General features: G+C 42.9%; 1 protein-coding gene across 2 annotated transcripts in view; it reads right to left on the bottom strand.

Annotated features, from left to right (window-relative positions):
- Positions 1-25642, bottom strand: part of LOC110491849 (GRAM domain-containing protein 2A) — a 57139-nt gene extending 31497 nt beyond the window's left edge. Inside the window, exons 1-2 of one of the 2 annotated variants that reach the window (XM_021565661.2) lie at positions 25274-25642; positions 10816-10929 (exon numbers count right to left, since the gene is read on the bottom strand). In XM_021565661.2, coding sequence (XP_021421336.1) covers positions 10816-10922 — 107 coding nt within the window. In that variant the 5' untranslated portion in view covers positions 10923-10929; positions 25274-25642. Of the gene's footprint in view, positions 1-10815; positions 10930-23390; positions 23564-25273 lie in introns of those variants that run through there. The other variant, XM_021565670.2, reaches the window with a different exon arrangement.
- Between the last annotated feature and the right edge of the window lie 1885 nt (positions 25643-27527).

The raw sequence follows: 27527 nt of genomic DNA, 5'->3' as shown, positions 1-27527 counted from the left end.
CTTCAATTACCTCGTACCCTGCTACTTTGAAGAATCACAAATATAAAATATATATTGATTTGTTTAACACTTTTTTTGGTTACTACATGATTCCATATGTGTTATTTCATAGTTTTGATGTCTTCCCTATTATTCTACAATGTAGTATGAGTAGGTGTGTAAACTTTTGACTGGTACTGTATATATATTTTGGGGGAATTGATATTCGATTCACTAGAATGGGGGATCCTGTTTTCTGCTAACAATGCCTGCAGTACCGCAGTCGGCCTTGAACTTATGTGGCTTGAATGAGAGGGGGCAGTCGTTCTCCCCTGGGCTATAAATAGGAAGGGGAGGGAAATCGATGAGTCATTATTAAAGTCATTCTAATGTATTTGTTTGGGAACATTATCTGGAGTGGCTTACTTTGAGACGGGAGCTGAATCAGCCGTGAGCGTAGATAAGAGACATTTAAATGCCAATGTCTGACGTGTGAGAGATTAAGTGGCATGTATGTGCGGGTGTGTGGGACATGCGAGTGGTTTGTGTGTGTGAGAGTGAAAGAGGGATGGGAGAGCGAAAGAAAGAAAATGGTTTGTAAGTATCATGCATGCGTGTGTGTGTGTGTGTGTGTGTCAGCCTGACTGATGTAATCCTCAACTTCTAAGGGACCACTGCCGCTGACGCAATGGGTCTGTGCCTGCGTGTGTTCTGTGCGCACTTGTGCCTCCATTTCTTCCGTGCTGTAAACAGGCAGTGCTATAGGCCCCTTGCCAGTACCCAGGCAGCGCCGAGGCCGCTAATAGAAAAACACTGGCACTCCGTGGGGACGAGTGAGCTGCATCGTCCTCCATTATTAAACAGCTTTTAATTAAGACCCGGCACAACCAACGCAACTTGGGCCAGCGTACACAATGTTTCTCGGCACCCATGCTACTGTCAACTATGCTAGAAATGGTGTACAATAGATAGTGTGCTACCAGGATTTGAGTCCCCCATTCAAAATGCTACTGATAATACCAAATCAGGTGTGGGTAAACATTAGAGAAACGCACACAGCCAATGGTTGTCCTTTTCTCACCATTCTGGCAGGAAAATCAGTGTTTACCTACATCAAAGCCAACGCTGTTCACTAGTAATACCAGCTCTGATAGAATTCAGTAGCTAGTACAAAAAAATATGTTGATGACGACGACTCTCGGAGGGAGTGGAATTGGAAAAATGACACTTTTGGGAACTCCCCAATGCAAAATAGAATAGTCCTATAGAATTCACTGTGATAAAAAAATGTTTCACGTGTCAAAGTGATTTTCCTTAAGGTACTTGGTTCCCATGCTTTCCAGCACCCCTGATATAGATGCTGAGCCATGCTTCTCAAGTCAAAGGCTGGCAGTTCTCTGTGTTCCCTGGCAGTGGATTAGAAGCAGGTGTATGGTGTCTAATCTCTGTGTGTTTGTGGTGTCTAATGTCTCTATGTGTGTGTGTGTGTGTGTGTGTGTGTGTGTGTGTGTGTGTGTGTGTGTGTGTGTGTGTGTGTGTGTGTGTGTGTGTGACAGGGCTATCATTACCTCCAATGGCATTGCTCCAGGCTCTCAGCTCTCACTGACTGAGATCTAACCAGCCGGTGAGTGGAGGCTCTTTGCTTTGTATTTGAAAGGTAGGTAGCAGTGTGTGTGTGTGTGTGTGTGTGTGTGTGTGACTCATTCTCTCTCTTTCCCATATACAGTGCCTTCAGAAAGTATTCATACCTCTTGACTTAATTCAAGAAGGATTAAATATATTTTTTCTCTCTCCCATCTACATACTATACATACCCCATAATGGCAAAGTGGAAACATGTTTTTAGACATTTTTAGCAAATGTATTGAAATAAGTATTTACACCCCTGAGTCAATACATTTTAGTATCACCTTAGACAGCGATTACAGCTGAGTCTTTCTGGGTAAGTCGCTAAGAGCTGGATTGTACAATATTTGCACATTATTCTTTTTTAAATTCCTCAAACTCTGTCAAGTTGGTTGTTGATCATAGCTAGACAGACATTTTCAAGTCTTGCCATAGATTGTCAAGCCAATTTAAGTCAAAATCGTAACTAGGCCAGTCAGGAACATTCGATGTTGTCACGCCCTGGTTGAAGTATTTTGTGTTTATTTTCATTTATTTGGTCAGGCCAGGTTGTGGCATGGGTTTTTGTATGTGGTGTGTTGGGTTTGTAGCTTAGTGGGGTGTTCTAGTGAAGTCTATGGCTGTCTGAAGTGGTTCTCAATCAGAGGCAGGTGTTTATCGTTGTCTCTGATTGGGAACCATATTTAGGCAGCCATATTCTTTGGGTGTTTCGTGGGTGATTGTCATTAGTGTCCTTATGTCCGTGTTCTGTGTTTATGTGCACGAGTATTAGGCTGTTTCGGTTTTCGTTACGTTTATTGTTTTGTAGTGTTTGTATTTAGATTCGTGTTGCTATTGTTTAATAAACATGGATCGCAATCTACACGCCGCATTTTGGTCCGATCCTTGCTACACCTCCTCGTCCGAGGAGGAGATAGAAGAAAGCCGTTACAGATGTTGTGTATATTTGGCCTTGTGTTTTTGGTTATTGTCCTGCTGAAAGGTGAATTTGTCTCCCATGTGTCTGGTGGAAAGCAGACTGAACCAAGTTTTCCTCTAGGATTTTGTCTGTGCTTAGCTGTATTCAGTTTCTTAAAAAAAAAAAACTTGCAGATGACAAGCATACCCATAACATAATGCAGCCAGCTTGGAAATATGAAGAGTGGTACTAAGTGATGTGTTGGGTTGGATTTGCCCCAAACATAACACTTTCTATTCAGGATATAAAGTGAATTTTCTTGACACATTTTTTGTAGTTTGACTTTAGTGCCTTATTGCAAACAGAATGCATGTTTTTAATTGTTTTTATTTTGTGCAGACTTCATTCTTTTCACTCTGTCATTTAGGTGTCATGACTGTCCTGTGAGGATTCAAATAGGTCGGATCAGGGGAGGGGGGGCTGGTGGGGGTATGACAGTTCAAACCCTGTTGTAAATCAAGAATTAGAATTTTCAGCTATCTCCCTCTCCAAATTCACAAAGAAATGTAATGGAATTTGTTTCGCAGACGTTTTCCCGCCGAATCTGTAACACGTTCTAAAGCGAATGCTGGAACAATATTTCTAACATGGAACGTGGAGAATGGTCAGAGCCGATCTAAAGAATAATAATGTCATTTCGGTTGTCATTTTGTGATGTCAATAAAAATGTTATAAAGGAAATACTGTAACTTGAAAAGTATAGACACTATCTGTACGAAGTCTATATCCTCTACATTGTGTACGAAATTGTATTTTTGTTAAGAGAGGGAAGTGATCTTAGAAACTACAAGAGGAAATTGTTTCTATAACTTTGTACAAGTGAGTAGTCACCGCCCCTTGAGTGAGGTCAGAGAGCGTTTTTGAATGAACTGTATAAAACAGTGGGTTAAGAATTAACATACCAGGCCAGAGAGGCATTGAGCTGCAGCTCACGTCCAAAGTGGATAGAACTCTGAAATCTCAACACGAGGTAGAGACAATAACGTCACCTCTCGGACAATCACTGGTATGGCTGATCGTAGATAGATAGGCTAGCCATCGTATGTATTCTAATACTCTCATCGCCCCACTGAGAACCATCGATACGGCTGGCTAGCCTATCTTCAAAGAATCATCTTCCAGAGCGAGTGGAAGCAGAGTGAGCTCTGTTGTTCTGTTCAGGACTACACGACGGGTCGCCGGATGCCGGGCAACGGCAGAGGAGTGCAAATGTAGAAGAGACAGGGGACAATCAGAGCATTACAAGCGTGCCACAGAAAGTCCCAACCAAACACCTTTCAAAGAAGGCTTGGTTCCGACAGAGATACCCGGTGAACCAAGGCATTTACATGTAAATACATTCATGATTTCTTACTCCAAACTGGCAGTGGTTCGTGTGAAAAGTATATAATTACTGTGAGAGTAGTTTCTAAATGTACCAAAGTATTATGTCTCTGTCCCTCTCTCTCTCTCTCTCGCCCTCTTCATCTCCTTTGTAACAAAACGCCATATTGTGTCAGTCCTCTAGGGACCTGTTTTAATGTATTAAATGTGTATGTTTATCCTGTGTTATCATTTAGTTCGCTAGTAAATAAATCATTTAAACAATTTGTGTAGTACTGAATCATAAGTAAGGCTGGGGTTTATGCAGATGCAGGAGGTTACGACTGTTCAGAAGGATGATATGAGGTTATGGTTAATGAGTTGACTGTTTATGGATGTAATAGGTAAAGACCTTTAGAGTTTAATCGGGATATGGTAACTCTTTAAAACAATGCTCTCGTGGTGCCATAATAATAGTTTGTTTATTATTATTAGTTTATTATGTATTTAATCGATTGACTTTTAAAGAGTTAGTTGATTAGATAAATAACAGTCATCAGATGAATGAAAGTAAAGTCACAACATAGGTTAGTATTGTGGAGTAACTACAATGTTGTTGATCCATCTTCAGATTTCCCCTATCACAGCCAGTACACTCTGTAAATGTTTTAAAGTCACCATTGACCTCATGGCGAAATTCCTAAGCGGTTTCCCTCCTCTCCGGCAACTGAGTTAGGAAAGACGCCTTTATCTTTGTAGTGACTGTATTATAACTTCATCATGCTCAAAGGGATAGTTTTTTTTTTACCCATCTACCAATAGAGGCCCTTCTTTGAGAGGCATTGGAAAACCTCCCTGGTCTTTCTGGTTGAATCTGTGTTTGAAATTCACTGCTTGACTTAGGGACCATACAAATAATTGTATGTTTAAGATACAGAAATTAGGTAGTCATTCAAAAATCATGTTAAACACACAGAGTCCATTGAACTTATTATGTGACTTGTTAAGCAAATTCCTACTCATGAACTTATATAGGCTCGCCATAACAAAGGGGTTGAATACTTATTGACATTTCAGATTTTTATTTAAATGAATTTGTAAAAATGTAGAAAAACATAATTCCACTGGGATATTGTGTGTAGGCCAGTGACACAAAACCTAAATTTAATCCATCTAAAATTCAGGCTGTAACTCAACAAAATATGGAAAGTCATGGGGAGTGAATGCTTATGTATTTCTCTCTCCTTCTCCCTCTCTTTGCCATATATATTTCTCCCTCCTTGCCCCTCTTTTCCATAAATCCCTCTCCCTCCCCATTATGTCTCTCTCCTCTCCCTCTCTTTCCCATCTATTTCTCCCTCAATCCCCTTCTATCCATCTCACTCTCCCTCTTCCATCTAACTCTTCCTCTTATCCTCCCCCCTCCCCCTAGATATGTGTTACATAACGGGGTCTCCGCTCTTCTCTAGTAAACATGTGCAGGCTGCACGTGCGCTGGGCTGCAGCACTCTCTCTCTCTCTCCATCTCTTCCTGTGATCCTCTCGCTCTGCCTCTCCCAGCACTCTGCATCTCCTGCAGCCTCTTGGGTGCTGCGTGAGAGGAGAAGAGGGTGAGGAGTGTATGTGTGTGGGTGTGGTGTGTTTGTAGGGGTAGGATCTATCTTAGGGAGGTGTTTTTGAGCTCTGCTGGGGCCCAGTTCAGATCACACCACAGCCGCACTGATATGGCGTTTAAGTGTGAAGAGCAGCTTGAAGATGACATGGCTCCTGTCTGCAATTTCTTTAGGACATGTGTGCAGTGTGCATGTATGCACACACTTTCAGCCCTGCTCATATGCTTGCATGCACACAAACATCTATCTCAATAACTACTAGCTAATTTACATAGACAGCAGACAACATATACACATTTAAATAGATGTAGACAACACAGACAACATTACAGCCTTATTGTAAAATTGATACAAAATATTTGTATTCCTCATCAATCTGCACACAATACCCCATAATGACAAAGCAAAAACAGGTTCTAACATTTTTTGCTAGTTTATAAAATAAAATAAAAAACTGAAATACCTTAAGTATTCAGATCCTTTGCTATGAGTCTAAATTTTGCTCAGGTGCATCCGGTTTCCATTGATCATCCTTGAGATGTTTCTACAACTTGATTGGAGTCCACTTGTGGTCAATTCAATTGATTGGACATGATTTGGAAAGCCAGACACCTGTCTATATAAGATCCCACAGTTGACAGTGCATGTCAGAGCAAAAACCAAGACATGAGGTCGAAGGAATTGTCCGTAGAGCTTCGAGACAGGATTGTGTCGAGGCACAGATCTGGGGAAGGGTACCAAAAAATGCCTGCAATATGGAAGGTCCCCAAGAACACAGTGGCCTCCATCATTCTTAAATGGAAGAAGTTTGGAACCAGCAAGATTCTTCCTAGAGCTGGCCACCCGGCCAAGCTGAAGAATTCGGAGAAGGGCCTTGGTCTGGGAGGTGACCAAGAACCCGATGGCCTTTATCAGGCCTTTATGGCAGGGTGGCCAGACGGAAGCCACTCCTCAGTAAAATGCACGACAGCCCGCTTGGAGTTTTGAAAAAAAGCACCTAAAGGACTCAGACCATGAGAAACAAGAGTCTCTGGTCTGATGTTACCAAGATTGAAGACTTTGGACTGAATGCCAAGCATCACGTCTGGAGGAAACCTGGCACCATCCCTACATTGAAGCATGGTGGTGGCAGCATCATGCTGTCAGGATGTTTTTCAGCGGCAGCGACTGGGAGACTAGTCAGGATCGAGGGAAAGATGAACGGAGTAAAGAACAGAGATCCTTGATGAAAACCTGCTCCAGAGCGCTCAGGACCTGAGGCAAAGGTTCATCTTCCAATGGAACAACGACCATAAGTACACAGCCAAGACAACGCATGAGTGGCTACGGGACAAGTCTCTGAATGTCCTTGAGTGGGCCAGCCAGAGCCCAGACTTGAACCCGATCGAACATCTCTGGAGACCTGAAAATAGCTGTGCAGCGACTCTCCCCATCCAACCTGACAGAGCTTGAGAGGATCTGAAGAATGGGAGAAACTCCCCCAATACAGGTGTGCCAAGCTTGTAGCGTCATAGCTAAGAAGACTTGAGGCTGTAATCGCTGCAAAAGTTGCTTCAACAATGCACTGAATAAAGGGTCTGAATACTTATTCAAATATGATATTTCAGTTTTCTTTTTATACATTTGCAAAAATTTATGTTTTTCTCTGTCATTATGGGGTATTGTGTGTAGATTGATGAAGGGGGGAAAAAAAACTATTTTATCAATTTTAGAATAAGGCTGTAACGTAACAGAATGTGGAAAAAGTCCAGGGGTCTGAATACTTTCTGAATGCACTGTATATACAGGTAACTGTCAAAATAATGGAAACACTTCAGTGGTCACTGAATGGTTTGAAAAGCATGAAAACAATGTAAACCATATGCCATTGCCATCTCAGTCAATAGATCTCAACCCAATTGAACACTTATAGGAGATTCTGGAGCGCTTGAGACAGCGTTTTTCCACCACCATCAACAAATCACCAAATTATGGTGGAAGAATAGTGTTGCATCCCTCTAAGAGTTCCAGACACTTGCAGAATCTATGCCAAAGTGCATTGAAGCTGTTCTGGCTCAATACCCTATTAAGACACTTTATGTTGGTGTTTCCTTTATTTTGGCAGTAACCTGTATTTACATAGACAACATATTCATGGGTTGCTCATTACATCATAATATTGTTTTGAACGTTCGTTTTAGGCCTGATGTCCAGCTGAGCATTCTACTCAATTCAGTCTCAATGGGTGCTAGTCTAAAGTGCATTACTGTGGCTTGGAAACACGATGACATTTCAAAAGGAGGCAAATCATTTGTAGGACAAGATTTTGTGATCATTGCGATATCTCCAAACTGACTTTAGATGCATTAGAACTTTAGCTAGCTAGCTAAGATTGAGTGCAGAGCGCTGAAATGTAAGCTCGCTAACGTTAGCATTGCTAGCTATTTCTGACTAACTTTGCTAGCTCATAGCAACATTGCCACTCCTCTAAATTAAACTCGATGACATCACAATGCTGGCAACGTTGTTTTCTACTCTTTATTTGTCTATGTTAGCAATGTGATCATATTTCCAGGCCACAATAGTGTACATTTTATGAAACAGCCATTAGCCCCCGTTCAGAAAGACTTGGTATTAACCATCAGTCACACATCAATAAGCTGAGGCAAGCGGATAACAATGGCAACGATGCGACCGAGTGACGGAGGTGCAACATAGACAACATATTTACCTAGACAACATAGACAATGGACAACAAAGTCAATAGACATCATAGACAATAGACTACATAGACATAGACAACATATTTACATAGACAATAGACATCATAGACAATAGACAACATAGACAATGGTTTTGCCCACTTATTTTCCAGCATTTTCCCTCTTAAAGAGCTAGCTCGTCTCTCTGACCAGGTCTGGTTTTCCCTCTTTGGCTCAGTGCAGCGAGCAGACAGTATCACCACAGGGATTCTCTTTACACGTGAGACTCTCTGAGTGAGCAGAGACACAACGCCTTTGTGTGTGTATGATAGCGTGCGTTTTGAGTGTGTGTGCCTTTTCTGTCTGTGTGTGTGTGTGTGTGTGTGTGTGTATGGGGTGGAGGGAGGGGGGGGTTCCATTTTCATATCTAATGATCCTAATTCCCTCTGTATTTCCTCCCTCAGCACGCACCCTTCTAGGCTTTCATGTGCTGCCAGAGAGCCTGTTTATCAGTCACACTCCCAGAACAGCACAGACTACTGCTGCCTCACCGTTAGTGCTGTTATTATGAGCGCTTCAGACAGATCTCAGATCACCTGAAGGGTAAATTAGCCCTATAGCATTGCTTACTAACATTTAAGATGCTAAGTGGGTAGTTATCTGTAAGGAAACTCAATAGTCTGGCTGGGGGATTTATAAAGTTATATTGTCATTGATTTCTATTGTATTATATTGTGTTGTATAGTATCGTATAGCATAGCAATGTACTGTATTATTGGACAGACAGTTAAAACCAGGACGCTGTGTTAAAAGGCCTGACGTGATCTCTGACTCTGTTGGCTGTGTTCCTGACAGAATGTGGCTGTCTGTCTGTTCGTCTCTGCCAGTGAGAGGTTACCCCAGGTCTGACAGTGACTGGGAGTCACAAACCAGGGTAGGTACGGGTCTATGTCAGGACATTACTCCGTAACTCACTCTCTCTCTCTCTCTCCCTCCCTCTCAATTCAATTCAATTGAATTCAAGGGCTTTATTGGCTTTATTGGCATGTGTTAACATTGCCAAAGCAAGTGAGGTAGATAATATATAAAGTGAATATATAAAGTGAAATAAACAATAAAAATTAACAGTAAACATTTCTCTCTCTCTCTGTCTGTCTGTCTGTCTGTCTGTCTGTCTGTCTGTCTGTCTGTCTGTCTGTCTGTCTGTCTGTCTGTCTGTCTGTCTGTCTGTCTGTCTGTCTGTCTGTCTGTCTGTCTGTCTGTCTGTCTGTCTGTCTGTCTGTCTGTGTGTTCTGTGCACTTTAGATTAATCACAAGTGCAACTATGCTGTATCAAAAGACCATGATGTAAACGGCGTGTTGACAGATGGGTAGGGTATAAAAATGAGATAGGAAGAGAGAGATTTCCCAGAAATACTTTATAGTAATTGCTAGGAAAGCATGTGAAAGCTAATCCTGCTCCTGAGTCAAGGAAAATGTCACTATAATTACACTTTGGAAAAAGGGTGGGTCCCAGACCTCAAGACAGCATTCGCACCTAGTCCTCAATGTTGAATCACGAGGTGTGATTCTATTCTACTCGACACCAATGTAAAACTAAATAGACAGCAGAGACCTTTAACTGTCTTTGTGTGCCAGGCTGCCGGCGTTTTCCAGACTTTTATTGTATCCTAAGCCATTAGCAATTATACCACTCCTGTATGCAGAGGAGACCGCAAGGTGGGGCAGAATGCAAGTGGGGACGTGTAGGCTACTGAAGAGGAGAAGACAGTGTTGTTGAATATGGTGAAAAGAGATGGCAATATCACTGTACATCATCATACCGCTAGTTGCTAATTGGCCAACCCTGTCCTTAGTCAGCGCAGCAAGCAATGACACATGGCATCTTAATTACATTATTTTCTGGTTGAGAATTGTTTTTTTTTCTGATTCAGAAGATGTTATATAAACAGATTACAATGTGATTTTCTGGTTGCTAAAAAAAGATGTTAACAACATGTCTTTATGCAACCGCTATACAACCATGATGATGTCATTGCAACTAGTTTTGCTCGCTGGGGGTGCGGTGTGATCAGAGTAGCCACATTAACCATGACTGACTGAGTGTGTACATCATGACAGCATGAGGTGACATTATCCATCTGTTTAGCACCCTGGAGTCTGCAGGGAGGCCTCTTCTATTTGCCCTAACAATTGCTAAAAGAACAAGCGAGGACAGACATTTTCTTGACCACTCAAAGGCAATGGAGTATATCATATCCAAGATCCGTATAAGTGTACTGTATTTTATTTGTGACCTTTATTTAACTAGGCAAGTCAGTTCAGAACAAATTTGTTTTTACAATGACGGCCTACCCCGGCCAAACCCTAACCCGGACGACCAATTGTGCACCGCCCTATGGGACTCCCAATCCCGGCTGGTTGTGATACAGCCTGGAATTGAACCAAGGTCTGTAGTGACACCTCTAGCAATGAGATGCAGTGCCTTAGACCGCTGTGCCACTCAGGAGCCCTGTATGGGAAGGGAGTAGGTTGAAGTGGTCCTAGTTCAGTTCTTCTGAGGTCAGTTTTATAACTCAACAATTAAGATTAGGATTGAGAGGGTAGGGGGTTCGATGATCCTAAATCTGTGCCATAGGTAGTGGGGATGCCTCACCTGAACTGTGGTTGGCAGTGTCCATCATCCTCCTTGGCGGCCTCTGCCAGCAACTCCAGCGGGCTCAGGACACTGATGTCATCACTCTGCTCCTGGTGTTCCATCATCTTCAGCCTGAGGGGACAGAACAAAACACAAAACCCATTCACACACGGACTAAATTATCAACAGAAACACTTCACTCAAGTACATACACATACCCTTTTCTAACTATAGTGCTGACTCGAGACAAACTGTGCTGGCAGATGATATTTTCCTTTGACATGGTCTTTTTCAGTTACAATGGTGGATGTGTAACAGGGCCAGCTCGGTACAGCTTGGTTTCACTCTGCTCAGTGGTATGAATGGTGGATGTGTAACAGGGCCAGCTCGGTACAGCTTGGTTTCACTCTGCTCAGTGGTATGAATGGTGGATGTGTAACAGGGCCAGCTCGGTACAGCTTGGTTTCACTCTGCTCAGTGGTATGAATGGTGGATGTGTAACAGGGCCAGCTCGGTACAGCTTGGTTTCACTCTGCTCAGTGGTATGAATGGTGGATGTGTAACAGGGCCAGCTCGGTACAGCTTGGTTTCACTCTGCTCAGTGGTATGAAAAGGCCTATAAACCCACTTTCCCAGGATATAGTCCACAGCTACAGCTAGTTCCATAATTACTGGCACCCTTGATAAAGATGAGAAAAAAAGACTGTATAAAATAAACTGTGTAAAATAAATAATATATTGCATGCTCAAAAGTATTTGAAATGTATTTTATATTAATACAATTTCTCAGAGAAAGAGATTGTGTTTAACAAGTAATATAATATATAAATATACATGTTTTTTTAGATAGGGATCAAAATGATCAACAGCCGTTTTCAGTACCCTACCCTTTGACAACGACACTGAGCCTGTTTCTAAAATGTTTTGTGATATTGGAGAACACGTTGGGAGGGATCTTAGACCATACCCCAATACATAGTATTTTCAGATCCTTGACATCCTTTGTCTGCGCTTATTGGCTGCCATCTTCAATTCAAACCACAGGTTTTCAATGGGGTTCAAATCCGGAGACTGAGATGGCTATGGCAAAATGTTTATGGTGGGTTTGGCGTTGGAAAATAAGAAGCATATGCAGAAAAGTACCTCATACCTACTGTAAAATATGGTGGTGGATCTTTGATGTTATGGGGCTAGTTTGCTTCCACTGGTCCTGGGGGCCTTGTTAAGGTCAACGGCATCATGAACTTCACCAAGTACCAAGACATTTGACCAAAAACCGGGTAGTAGTATTTATTGGGTTCCCCAATTATCCGCTACCAAGGCAAAACAGTCCAAACAGGAAACAAAACACAACAAATGAAATACATGATATTCATAATCTCCTGACTCTGCCTCACTCTTCAGAAACAGGAGATAGCTCCTACCCTATGAGCCATTCGGGCTCGCATAAGCCAAGGATTTTTACAAGGCCACCCACCTACATAATACAATACATAATACCGTGTAAATTACAATACAAAATATATACAAATATCTGTGTCTCTTCAAAGTCCCTATTGTGCCGTAAGGTGTTATTTTATCTGGTTTTTGAATCTGTTTTTATTGCTAGCTTGAGTTACCTGGGGTGGCAGAGAGTTCCATGTAGACATGGCTCTATTTATTACTGTGCATTTCCCTGCCTCTGTTCTGAACCTGGAGACTGTGAAGAGACTTCTGATTGCCGAAAAGTGTCCGAACTGTGTGCCAACTGCTTGAACAAATAGTTTGATACCTTCAACACATCAACATCTAAGTGCAATACGTGCTACCCTGTTCTGGACCAACTGCAATTGACCTATGTCCCTCTTTGTAGCACATGACCAGGCCTGTCGGACCTGTCTGGTTGACTGAGATGTCAAGAAAGCAGAGCATGGACAGATCTCTTACCATTTTAGCAACCATAGAGTCTATAGGTTTTGGTTGCCTCTCTCAGGATGCTGACATTTGGCCGCAAGTGGATCTTCCAGAAAGACAATAACCCCAAGCACTAATCAAAATCCACAAAGAAATTGTTGACTTGTTTGATATGCTCATCTTTATCAAGGATGCCAATAACTATTTAGAAAGTGGGAAGGGTGCTAAAAATGCGAGAAAGGCACTTCTGAGGAAGAGCTAGTGACACCCACTCTCCTTAATATGTGTGGGTAATGCAATTGTACCCAGACACAATTTCACACTTGCTCATTTCCCTTGCTGTCCCTGGACCTTTCCTTTCATAAACAGTTCCAAATGCTTAGTACTCTCTGTACTCTTAGCAAATCTGAAGTCAGTGAAAAATGTCGCACTGTGCAAAAGACTATTAGTGAAGGGGGGGAATCAGTTACATATCGGGATATTCATTTTAACAGTATAATCGCATCGTTTTGACAACATCACAATATTATTTTTGTGCTAGTTGGCTGTACCCGTGTCTAAAATCCAGTATCTTGCCTTCATAGCTTGTTCTCCATCTTCTTTTTAAATCCGGAGACAATTTGTTTTCAACAATTTTATTCCCATGACTGATCAAAACTCGTATTTTGTCTCTCTCACGTCCCTCTGCAGTAGACATATGGCGAGCAATATGACTGGAATATCGAATCACAGTATCGAAATACATACAGAATTATTGTGATAATATCATATTGGGAGAACCCTGGAAATCTCCAGCCCTAGTTGTAACAGCATTTGTAAAATGATGGGACCCCCCCCCTCTTTTTTTAACAAAGGCTAAAACTGCTTTCAAAATACATTTGCAAAAACTGCTTTCGAAACCGTTTTCCCGCGGTTGTATTAAGAATTGTTGAGCCAAGACTACTTGTCTAAAACACTACATGTTTCCCTCCCTATCTATGGCTCTCGCAACTCTCGCAACGAGGAATACTTTTCTCGCATAGAGCACACAACAACAAGCTGACTAGGTAAATGGGTCAACTACTCTACTATGGGGTTGTCTAATTTTGTTTAAATAACAACATTACGTAGAAAAAAATAGTATCACTGGAAAGTTGCATCCTACGTGATAAAGTACAGGCATTGAATTACTTTGGACCGACTGCCAAGTGTCTTCACTGACATGTTCAACCTCTCCCTGACCGAGTCTGTAATACCGACATGTTTCAAGCAGACAACCAAAGTCCCTGTTCCCAAGGAAGCGAAGTTAACCTGCTTAAATGATTACCGCCCCGTAGCACTCACTTTGGTAGCCATGAAGTGCTTTGAAAGGCTGGTCATGCCTCACATCAACAGCATCATCCCGGATACCCTAGACTCACTCCAATTTGCATACCGCCCCAACAGATCCACAGATGATGCAATCTCAATCGCACTCCACAATGCCCTTTCTCACCTGGACAAAAGGAACACCTTATGTGAGAATGCTAATCATTGACTACAGCTCAGCGTTCAACACCACAGTGCCCACAAAACTCATCACTAAGCTAAGGACCCTGGGACTAAACACCTCCCTCTGCAACTGGATCCTGGACTTCCTGACAGGGCTGCCCCCCAGGTGGTAAGGGTAGGCAACAACACATCTGCTACGCTAATCCTCAACACTGGGGCCCCTCAGGGGTGCGTGCTCAGTCCCCTCCTGTACTCCCTGTTTACCCACGACTGAATGGCCAAGCACGACTCCAACACCATCATTAAGTTAGCTGACGACACAACAGTGGTAGGCCTGATTATCAACAACGATGAGACAGCCTATACGGAGGAGGTCAGAGACCTGGCAGAGAAAGACAAGGGAGCTGATTGTGGACAATAAGAAAAGGAGGACCGAACAGGCCACCATTAATATTGACGGGGCTGAAGTGGAGCGTGTGGAGAGTTTCACGTTTCTTGGTGTCCACATCACCAACGAACTATCATGCTCCAAACACACCAAGACAGTCTTGAAGAGGGCACGACAACACCTCAGGAGACTGAAAAGATTTGGAATGGATCCCCAGATTCTCAAAATGTTCTACAGCTGCACCATCGAGAGCATCCTGACAGATATGGCAAATTTTCGGCATCTGATCATAAGGCGCTACAGCGGGTGTTGCATACGGCCCTGTACATCACTGGGGCCAAGCTTTCTGCCATCCAGGACCTATATACTAGGCGGTGTCAGAGGAAAGACCAAAAAATTGTCAAGGACTCCAGTCACCCAAATCATCGCCTGTTCTCTCTGGTAGCGCACAGCAAGCGGTACCGGAGCGCCAAAGTCTAGGACCAAAAGGCTTCTTAACAGCTTCTACCCCAAAGCCATAAGACTGCAGAACAATTAATAAAATAGCCACCCGCACTATTTACATTGACCCCCCATTTGTTTTTACACTGCTGCTACTCGCTGTTTATTATCTATATATAGTCACTTTAGCCCTACCTACATGTACAAATTAGGCAGAGTTGCAAAGAAAAAGCCATATCTCAGACTGGCCAATAAAAAGAAAAGATTAAGATGGGCAAAAGAACACAGACACTTGACAGAGGAACTCTGCCTAGAAGGCCAGCATCCCGGAGTTGCCTCTTCATTATTGACGTTGAGACTGGTGTTTTGCGGGTACTATTTAATGAAGCTGCCAGTTGAGGACTTGTGAGGCGTCTGTTTCTCAAACTAGACACTCTAATGTACTTGTCCTCTTGCTCAGTTGTGCACCAGGGCCTCTGCTTAGAGCCAGTTTGCGCTGTTTTGTGAAGGGAGTAGTACACAGCCTTGTACGAGATCTTCATTTTCTTGGCAATTTATCGCATGGAATAGCCTTCATTTCTCAGAACAAGAATATACTGACGAGTTTCAGAAGAAAGTTCTTTGTTTTTTCCAGCCGTTAAGAGCCTGTAATCGAACCCACAAATGCTGATGCTCCAGATACTCAACTAGTCTAAAGAAGTCCAGTTGTATTGCTTCTTTAATCAGAACAACAGTTTTCAGCTGTGCTAACATAATTGCAAAAGGATTTTCTAATGATCAATTAGCCTTTTAAAATGATAAACTTGGATTAGCTAACACAACGTGCCATTGGAACACAGGAGTGATGGTTGCTGATAATGGGCTTCTCTATGCCTATGCAGATATTCCATAACAAAATCAGCAGTTTAGAGCTACAATAGTCTACAAAGGACTTTTCTAAGTTAACCCAAACTTTTGAATGCTAGTACATGTCAGTTCAGTTCAGTTTACACAGCGTAACAGAGAAAACACAATATTTGAGAATACGTTTATTTGGGAATATATTTCGTAGAACAGACATGCTTTGTGTTCAGCTTTGTCACCTCCAAACCAAACGTTTGGTTTCGTGAGAGTCACACACCTTGATGGACCCCTAATTAATTAACCAGCTTTGGGTATCCACACGCTAATAACTGTGGGATTCCAGTTGTTCTGCTCACGAGTTGAGACAACCGCAACAGAGTGTGGTTTTCTGCTTGTCATTAGTGGTTTCCTGTCAATCCACTAAACTGGCCCTGACCTGAAACAACAAAGCCCTCTTTCATTAGCTAATACCATTCTCCAAGAGAGTAGAAAGTCACTAATGAGAATAACAACCACAGACTGGGTGGCTGTCTGAGGGAAGACCGGCACGCTAACAGTTGATTGGCTAGCATGGAATGGAGAGACAAGGTAGGTGGACAGTTGATTGGTGGGCTGGGAACGGAGAGACAAGGTAGGTGATAACTGACAAGCCGGACGGAGAAGTGGTGTGAGGATCAGGCTGTCAGTTCAGCTAACATCCCAGCTTATTGAAAAGGTGGGAAGGGGAAGGAGGCGAGGGAGGGAGTGTGGGAGATAACGACTAAATATAGAGGTTCGACCATCATTAAAAGACCGCAGAGAGAAAGGTTGAGGCGTGGGCCGCTCGCACGGCTTCAGAACCGTTAGCTTGGCAAAGCACGTAGACTCCTTCGACTGGGTGAACAATGAACACATTTAGAAACAGTAATTAGCGGGCACATCAAACAAAATACCATTGTTTCAACTTCCCTTCAGTGTTCTGAAGGGAATAAAACAGAGCCCGTTTGCTGAACAGATGCAGTTCAAGCAGATGAGGAAGGCTGATAAGACGGAAGTGAATCTGAGATAAGACCACCACTGAGCTTGACCTGTCTCCATTCAAGCCCGTGATTCATACATGCTTGGCGCACAGGTCTTTCAACCTCCCCCCTGCTGCAAAATCCCTTATCGCCCTAAATCCTTTCAAGGACTTCAACTTCGTTCCTCTGAAGATGCTGAAGACCCCACATTCTTCATTGGTGTACATGATAAAAACACCCATTCACGAGATATTCTTTCAAGCAGTCAAAGGACAACGGTTAACCCTGGCAGTTCAGCCGGGGATGCCAGGCAGCGGAGAGTTTACATTGAGACAGATAGGCCGACAGAGGATGTACATGGCATGACAGCGAGTTGACAACGGGAGATGACAAACACGGTGACAGGTAGTGATGCAGAGTGTAAATAGTGTGGTGGCAGCAAACGGAGAAGCAGCAAAGACACAATGAGTTGCCAAAAGTAACTAGGTTGATGAGTCTGTATGTGTGAGCCTTATGAGATGAGAGAATGACAAAATGCACACACACACACACGATTCAATGTGAAAAGTAAGTAACTACGCTCACATTCGAATTCAAAGGGCTGGATCAGCCCTACTTTAACCAGGGCAGACGAGGCATTCGCAGCTCTAGGTCTATCAACCCCATATTCTGTATTCTGTACTTAGTCAATTATACCTTGCCAGGTTCCCAATCCTCACCAATGCTGCCTCACCCAATGACACTGAAGAAGAGATCATTGTGCCATTTGGAGGGTGTCCAAAATGCAGCTCAGGGAAAAGCACAGGGCTGGTCCGGAGGACTAGCTGGCATTGTGTTTTCTTTAGCTGCAATGTGACGGGAGTCGGGACTGCCATGGGGTAGAGTTGGCACCAGACACTACCCACCCGGACTGTCCGGACACAAAGGGAGTTTTATATCCCCACGACCTCAAAGATAGAGAAACGGCCAAACGAGACGGAATAGTGATCTTATTGTTGGAGGGAAATAATACAGGAGACGATGAGGTTAGATTACAGGGCCACCAACACGTTTCGGGAGGGCAACGTTTTTTTAATAATGGCAGTGAAAAGAGAACGGAGCAATATAAGGAACTTACTCTCTACTGCATGCCAGGCCTGGCTCGTTATTCTCTGTCCAGTGGCCCTGCACTATGGATAGACAAAGGCTTCTTCCCTCGACCAAAGACCAAACGCATCACCACACAACAACAAAAAAGCTCTTGGCAGTTCCGTGACAGTGTTGGACACATATTGTCAGTGGGCTTCCTTTTGTCCCCAGTGCTTGCAAAATCTCACTCTGCCACACAGTCACGTACGGCCGCTATGCACGCAGGTATTTTCCTCTCTCAGTCGCCATGGCAACAGCCTGAGAAAAGGCCATTCGAGTCGGGCTTTTTCCTTCTTCTCGTTACCGAGTTCTAAAGTGGACATGAGGAGACACCTCGTTTAATGGTCAACCGATAGAAACCCGGTGCAAACACAGCCTGGGCTATATGAGGAGTGCAGGTTAACTCGCGAAAGGTCAGGTAGCACACAAAACAGAGGACCTTGAGAGGGTTTGCGAAACGAACCATCTGTGAGCAAGTGTAGCCTTTCCGTTCCCTTAGACAAACACGAATGCCTTCAAAAGGGAGTCACAATTTAAAACTGTGCTAAACAGAAAAAATAAATACATAGGAACAGAATTCTGATAGTGTTGATATAGTAGATAGAAATAGTAGAGTGAATGTGCAGAAATGTATTTCAGAGTAAAAAAATGGGATAAGATGTGAAAAATATATGTCAGTCTGTTGTCGTACTATATACGTGTATCTGGTTTCCTGTTCCTGTCGGCTTCAGCTGTCATTGAAGTGATGCTCCAGAGCCTTTTGTATATTGTCACCCAGTAGTTTTGGAAGTAGTGCTCACAAGCGAAAACAGGTCCCTCGAAAATTGTGCACAATCGTGTACTACGCCATCCATTTCGTATGAAATGTTCCGTACAAAATGTTATGAAGTAAGTGCTTAAGATCCCGGACAGCATCTTTAAGAAGAGTTGACGCCTCTCTGTTCCCTTCCTTTCGCTCCAGGGCCACCCTTTTCACCCATCTCCTGACGTGATCCTATCTGCAACAGCTGCGGAGTTCACACACACACTGCCTGAGAAGACAGGTACAAGCTCCATCGAGACAAACCACGACTACGGTTTCCATGGCTCCCTGATTCTTGGAAACCCATTTCCTGTGATGTGGCTGGGAACATAAATAGATCTAATTAGTCTCATCCCCATTTCTCTTCTCTAATCACAGTGGCGTAGGGAGAAGGTGGTTTATTGGTTCATTTGGCCTTGAGTGTGGAGATCTAGGAGAGTGTCTAAGCACGGCTTTATCGATCGCAGCTCCCTGATGCAGGTTGATGAGTGACCAATGAAGTGTGATCACTACGATACAGGAACTAGGGGTGTGAACATTACAACTTTGAAACGAAATTGGGATCCTTAACGTTAAGAAAAATTCCTAAACGAAAAACACAGTGCCATTATCACAAAACATATTATTTTCAATTTTTTAGCCTAACTAGACGATAGGCTATAAAGGGAAAGATGCGTAATTTAAATGTAGACTCAGCGATATTATTTTTTTAACTTTTTTTATATTTAACTAGGCAAGTCAGTTAACCTGCATCACCAGCAACATGACTGTGGAAGCTGCGATCGATAAAGCCGTGCTTAGACACTCTCCTAGATCTCCACACACAAGGCCAAATCAACCAATAAACCACCTGCACTTACGCAGATACTCTGTGTGACTGGGAGAGCAAAGTGTTGCATCTTAACATCCTGGCCTATTCACTGATGATAGGCCCTGCTTGACTGAAGTTGCGAGACATTGCAAGCCAAACAACAGATACAGCTGTCCATTGCGAGAACCAGCTTTTGATTGTCCATAGATGGGCCTCGTACACAGTTCTGACTCGGTCACTGGTCTACCTGCCTATACTTGTGGCCCCTCCCCTCTCTCTCTCCATCCCTCGCTAGCTCGCTATGAAAGATGCACGTGTTTCCGTTTTCGGAAGTACGGCAACTAATCCGTCTCCTCCGTTCCAAAAATACTGAATTGTTGAAGTGGAGTCCTAGCGGGAATCGAATCTTGACACTCAGAAATTAGAGTTTACACCGGGAGTCAGCATGAAAGGAGTCGAGAAATCAATTCAATTGGAGTCGACTCTCCACCTCTACGTCAGTGTCGGTAACAGTTGGGAAAATGTCAGAAAAAGGCAAGAGACACCGGTGAAGTCCTGTATGACAATACTTTGAGAAGGTAAATGAGAACGAAATGCAAACTTTTCTAGGTGGAATTGAGGTAATGGTAGTACAGGTTCAATGCTTAACCACCTGAAAGGGACGCACCGGGAGGCCCAAACTGTTGCTGGCAGAAACGCAGCTGCATTGTGAATTCATGTGGAAAACCAATTTTTTTTAAATGGCGGTTTAATTTTTTTAATTTGTTACATCCCTAGCATTAACAAACTATCATTCAACTTGTCTGTGCCTGCACCTGTCTGTTCCCTTCGGATTTAATCAGGATACACGGCTTACAGCAACGCATTCCCCTTTGAGAAATCAAATCAAAGTTTACTTGTCACGTGCCCCGAATACAATAGGTGTAGACCTTACAGTGAAATGCTTACTTACAGGCTCTAACCAACAGTGCAAAAAAGGTATTAGGTGAACAATAGGTAAGTAAAGAAATAAAACAACAGTAGCGTAGCGAGGCTATAACAGTAGCGAGGCTACATACAGACATCGGTTAGTCGGGCTGATTGAGGTAGTATGTACATGTAGATATGGTTAAAGTGACTATGCATATATGATAGAGGGGTTGGCGGGTAGTGGGACTCAATGCAGATAGCCCGGTTAGCCAATGTGCGGGGGGGGGCACTGGTTGGTCGGGCAAATTGAGGTAGTATGTACATGAATGTATAGTTAAAGTGACTATGCATATATGATGAACAGAGAGTAGCAGCAGCATGAAAGAGTGGTTAGGGGGGGCACACAATGCATATAGTCTGGGTAGCCATTTGATTACCTGTTCAGGAATCTTATGGCTTGGGGGTAAAAACTGTTGAGAAGCTTTTTTGTCCTAGACTTGGCACTCCGGTAGCGCTTGCCATGCAGTAGTAGAGAGAACAGTCTATGACTGACCATTTTTGGGGCCTTCCTCTGACACTGCCTGGTGCAGAGGTCCTGGATACACTGAGTGTACAAAACATTAGGAACTCTTTCCATGACAGACTGACCAGGTGAATCCAGGTGAAAGCTATGATCTCTTATTGATGTCACTTGTTACATCCACTTTAATCAACAGTTTCCTGTGTGTATCAAGAATGGTCCACCACCCAAAGGACATCCGGCCAACTTGACACAACTGTGGGAAGCATTGGTGACAACATGGGTCAGCATCCCTGTGGGACGCTTGACACATTCTAGAGTCCATGCCCAGACTAATTGAGGCTGTTCTGAGAGCAAAAGGGGGTGCAACTCAATATTAGGAAGGTGTTCATAATGTTTTGTACACTCTGTGTTTATTCTGTGCTTGGTAAGATTTTCATTTTATTAGTTACACAACTTTGCTCTCTCCATCTGTCCTTTCTTGAACTTTCTCCTAATTTGCCAGTCAGGTAGGAAGAACTGGATCTGAGGTCAGTGTAGGTGAATGCCCGGTGACTCCCCAGACCAGGTATCTCCTGGTTTCATCTGCGAAACATGCTCTTCTCTTCCCACTTTTATTCAAAGCGTCATGTTCTCTGAAGTTCAGTAAGCCCCTTGGTGACTGACTGGCTCTCTGGCGTCCTAGCTCCGCCAGGATCAGAGTAACGTGCACTGAGATGGCCTGGTCCCAGATCTGTGTGTGCTGTCTGGCGTCCTAGCTCCGCCAGGATCAGAGTAACGTGCACTGAGATGGCCTGGTCCCAGATCTGTGTGTGCTGTCTGGCGTCCTAGCTCCGCCAGGATCAGAGTAACGTGCACTGAGATGGCCTGGTCCCAGATCTGTGTGTGCTGTCTGGCGTCCTAGCTCCGCCAGGATCAGAGTAACATGTACTGAGATGGCCTGGTCCCAGATCTGTGTGTGCTGTCTGGCGTCCTAGCTCCGCCAGGATCAGAGTAACGTGCACTGAGATGGCCTGGTCCCAGATCTGTGTGTGCTGTCTTGCCAACTCCCATGGTCATTGTCCCACAGAGATCGACAGACATCTAGGACCAGGCTAGCATTGAGATGATGGTTAAAAATAATCTAGATACAATATTAAAAACAACCACTGGATGTTCAAAAGTATATTTAATTCAGAGATTTTATCAATAATCCAGCCTCACTTGTGCTGTTAAAGGAAAGGTTGCACAATATATATTCCACACATCTAAAACAACGTCGACTGATTATATTCCTTCAAACATTTTTTTTTTTTTGCGCAAAAGTTTATAAAAAAAAGACTTCTGTTTTCACAATTTGAATTACATTTATCAAAAAAACTCATATACCAACAATACACTGCGGCTTTGAAGTCAAGAAAGGAACAGCCTGCTGGTGGCTTCGGTGATGGAGGCGAATCGGGGAAGTAGGTACTAAAGTGCCCAAAGAGTTTTGTCATGTTATGTTGCTAGTAGATGATTTTTAAAAACGTGCCATGCAAAACAAACTGGCCCACTTGGATTTAGCATGGTGTATGGGGATGGAATAAGCTAGCAAGCAAGCTACAACAACTCCATCAACACTGCAAGTTAACGGTCAAATACCAATCGGATTAATGTCCATGTTTATTTCAAGATATGTCTTTACTGGCTGATTATAACTTGCATGGTATTATGGTGGCCACTGACCACATTTACATGCACACCAATATCCCATTATTATTCAGGATACTCAAATATTCTGCTTTTGAGTTTGACGCATATAAACATCATATCCCAATAACCCCCCAAAAAAGCTTGTATCCCGGTTATGAGAAACCCGGATAAGATGCCTGGTCTTAGACGGGATACTGTTGCATGTAAACATCTTAGCGCAGTTACTGTTGTTTTTGTGTGGTCTGCGCAGGCTCAGTTTCGCATATCATGGTTGTTGTGTGATGTTTTCATCTGATTGTCAAACAAATCACTTTGAAAAGTAGGGCACCTGCCGCAGTTAAATCCACCATAATAATTCCATAATCATGGATTTTGCTGAGACTCCGTACTGGACTGTAAAGCCTACTGGCTACTTTCACCCCTATTTTAGAAAAGTTTCTGCTGATCATTTCCGACATTTGGTAGGCCGTATTATAACACAACAAGTGCAGACAATACCGTGAAAAGCTTACTTTACAAGCACTTAACCTACGGCGCAGTTCAAGAAGAGTTTAGAAAATATTTACCAAATTAGACTAAAGGAACAAACGAGGCTTTATACCAAATTTCCAACATTTGGTAGGCCATTTGTTTGTTCAACTATAGTTGGACACATGCAGCTTCTCTTCCGTCATAACTTGTTGCCCCCAGAAGACAAAAATAAAGTAGTTGCTCACCTGAACGATAGATCATGGCTGCTCTTTGGGAGTTCTAACGAGTAAGTAGTAACTTTAGGGGTCCAAAAGACATTCAAGGGGCGGCGGTTTTACAACTAAACAAACACAAACAGTTATATTGTGTAGTGCTGCTACTGACCCCAAATCAGAGCCAGAATGCTTCTAAACCTCCTCAATGGGTCTCTTGTTTTAAAAGTGTCCCTGAGTGATCTCATCCCTTCAGTGCTCCCTGTCCCCAAACGAGGAGTCCATTCCAAACAACTCTAGGGGAAACGGCCACAGTGTGCCTGTCTCAAACTCTGTGGAGGGGAACCATTTCCCCCTAGATAAAGATTTTGGCTTCAGCCTAGTGGACCGGAAACTGTAAACAACATCACACCAGGCCACACAGTAAATCAGTCATTATGGGAGATGCATACCAATAGACAGGGGGCATTGTGTGGTGGATAGGTCTAAGGAAGTTGCATGGCAAGCAATGAGGAATGTATCCACATGATCCAATGTCAGTAGTAATGAATTCAATCATTTACTAGTAAAGTAATATCTTCGCCCACAAAGTCAATTTTACTGTTTGGTTTAGTCGAGGCTGTTCTGTCCAACTTCGACTTTCAGACAGCCGTTATATCTACAACACGAGCGGATACAGAACCTTGAGATGTAAATTACCTCGCTGCCGAGAGCCGTGTCCACAGTTTTATAAATGGGTTCTCTTTGAAGCTCCCAACCTACTTCACTTCAGAATATTAGGCTGGCCAAACATAGCCTGTAGTGCTCAATTAGCACCTTTCATTTCCAATACAAGTACAATAAAACGGACTATTCCCCATTATAAATGGGACATAATAATTGATCCATCTCTTTCAGACACTCATAATAGAGGTTGGGCCATAGGCAATGTTAACCTGTTTAACCTTTCAATAAAGAGAGCTTTACAATTGTGATGGCTGTAATTGGTATTGTGTGATAGGCTTGGGCGACATACAGCACACCGCGGTATTTGGAAAAAGCCACAGGATGGTTTTTCAATGCCGTCAACACGATTTATTTGAAGTCTTTCATAATACGCAAGCCCAAGGGAGCACTAGGCTACATGTTGCAGCTGGATGATACATTGTGTCAGATGGGGCGAATAATAATCACGTGGTTCAGTCTATGAGTGGTTGCATGGAGATCAGAGAGGAAGCTACACTACATATACAAAAGTATGCCAAATGGATTCAAACGCACTTGTGTCTAATTATTAACCACTCTCTGGAATTGCATGACCCGTTTGACACGAACCATTAGAAAAACGCATGTCATTACCTTTCAGACAGACACTAAACGTACATGGGGCTGTTGGCTAAACGAATCATAATAACCCAACCACATATCCGACATAGCCATGAGTGGAACATCATGTGCTATCATGTGCTGGGTGACAAGTTTCCATTCCCAAAGTAGAAACTACTGAGAACCGAGCAAGTCTATTTTAGCTGCCATGATTTCACATTGTCAGCACACTGGAAATCTCTCTCTGCACACCTTTTTCCATTGTCCTAGAGGAACAGTGCACAAAGTTGGCACGGACGAATGACAGGATGAGTGCATCGACTACCACAGCACAGTGGCAGGAGTGTCGAAGAAATGCATTATGTCACTCAAATAGATAATTGAATGGCCAAGCACTAACCTATCCGTTATGTAATAACATAATAATAATGTTACTGTCCGACTTGAATCACCTACCTGTTCATTACCTTCAACCGTCGGTCATATTAACCAATTAACTTGTCTATCTTGTAAAATAACGGGTAAATAAATACAGTGACAGGAACGCGAGGCAGAAATAAATCTGCCTCTCGTTGACCCTGTCTGCGGTCTCGACATGGATAAGAACCTACCGTGGAAACTGGGTAGATACGCTGTCGAGTATATCATTTCCGCGGCGGACTCGGGGAAGAGAAATTAGGTCGAATGTCCGTCCACCTAATCGTACTCTAAAGGAAGAAGTCCGTGGGTAAAGGGAAAATGGTAGACAAGACTGGAAGAGGGGAAAAGCGGTTGTCAGAGTTGTCGAGCTGTCAAACACAAAGGCAGGAGCACCGAGTAGATTACATTTCGGGCTGACTAACAAGCGAACTTGTTGCGCTGAGCATCCACCGGCGCTGGGCACTGGCTTATTTATTTACTGTTCCCGCCTCCTGCATTTTTTGTGTGCCTTACTACTGTGATCTCTACGGTCCATCTACTACGTGCACTCACTCATGCAGAGAACGCAGAACACATAACTTCTAGTGGTTGATCAACTGTACTGCAAGCAAATATTGTTATTTAAAGGGGAGAATTGAGGCGTTTTAATGCACGGGAATTCTAATAATGGTAGGGCTAATAAAAACATTAAAATGTAGGCCTAACAGATGCATTTACCGTTGGTTAGGAGATCACAAAGCAGCATAATACAATGAACATCATGGGTAGGCTACAGTATTGCTTTGTGATAGGAGCCGACATCATAGCATATTTAATCTCAGAGCCTACTGTATACTAAGGCAGGAGATAGTAAAACACATCAGGGGAATTTTAGCATGTACATCTTGGTGGGGCAAAAAAAATAATATATATACATATATATATATATATATATATATATGTATTTGATGCATGCCAGCAAAGTCACTACACAACACTAAAACAATACATTAATTACACAGTAACGGTGACAAATGGTGCCCACAAATTGTTGTCCCAACAGCAGAGCTTTCTTTTCAGCACCATGGAGTTAATCCTTACCACCGCTACACCTGGCTATCAAGGAGCATTGTCTAACAGCGAAACAGTTCATTCAGCCTCATTTACTGCCTTTTAAAAAAAACATAACTGATATTGCTGACTTGCATAAACAAATGGGGGTCTACTGACAATTGAGATGTGCAAACTATGGCATAAGGGGAAAATGAGCGGATAAGAGGCAATCCGAGCTAGGACAGACGTTAATCAATATAATTATTTGTTCAGCACTTTTGAAATGTACAGTGACAGAATTCAGAACATGGGCCGTTCTTACAGTATTTTCCCTGTACACCAAGTCAAAGCTGTATGATAAATAAAGGGGGCATATAAGCAGAAAATTAAAGCTCTTACAAAATGTGATGACTACATTTCTCGAAAACAGGCTATAGGCTACATGTGCACCACCAAGTCAGAACAGTAGGCTAAGTTATGAGGGGGGAAAGGGACCAAATTATTAGGGTGAGGCACATGGGCTACTAACAGCTTACTACACAACATACACTTAGTATTACTTTCTTGGCTACAGTATACAGTGGCAAGGGAAAGTATGTGAACCCTTTGGAATTACCTGTATTTCTGCATAAATTGGTCATCAAATGTGATCTTATCTTCATCTAAGTCACAACAATAGACAAACACAGTCTGCCTTAACTAATAACACACAAACAATTATACGTTTTCATGTCTTTATTGAACACCCCATGTAAACATTCACAGTGCAGGGTGCAAAAAGTATGTGAACCCTTGGATTTAATAACTGGTTGACCATCCTTTGGCAGCAATAACCTCAGCCAAATGTTTTCTGTAGTTGCAGATCAGACCTGCACAATGGTCAGGAGAAAGTTTGGACCATTCCTCTTTACAAAACTGTTTCAGTTCAACAATATTCTTGGGATGTCTAGTGTGAACCACTCTCGAGGTCATGCCACAGCATCTCAATAGGGTTGAGGGCAGGACTCTGACTGGGCCACTCCAGAAGGCATATTTTCTTCTGTTGAAGCCATTTAATTGTTGATTTACTTCTGTGTTTTGGGTCATTGTCATGTTGCATCACCCAACTCCTGTTGAGATTCAATTCACAGACAGATAGCCTTACATTCTCCTGCAAAATGTCTTGATAAACTTGGGAATTCATTTTTCCGTCGATGATATCAAGCTGTCCAGGCACTAAGGCAACAAAGCAGCCCCAAACCATGATGCTCCTTCCACCATAGTTTACAGTTGGGATGAGGTTTTGATGTTGGTGTGCTGTGCCTTTTTTCTCCACACATAGTGCTGTGTGTTCCATCCTTCCAAACAACTCAACTTTAGTTTAATCTGTCGACAGAATTTTTTGGAACATCCAAATGCTCTTTTGCAAACTTC

Source organism: Oncorhynchus mykiss, chromosome 2 (assembly GCF_013265735.2).
Source record: "Oncorhynchus mykiss isolate Arlee chromosome 2, USDA_OmykA_1.1, whole genome shotgun sequence".
Taxonomy (NCBI): Eukaryota; Metazoa; Chordata; class Actinopteri; order Salmoniformes; family Salmonidae; genus Oncorhynchus; species Oncorhynchus mykiss.
This window is presented reverse-complemented; position numbering and strand designations above follow the sequence as displayed.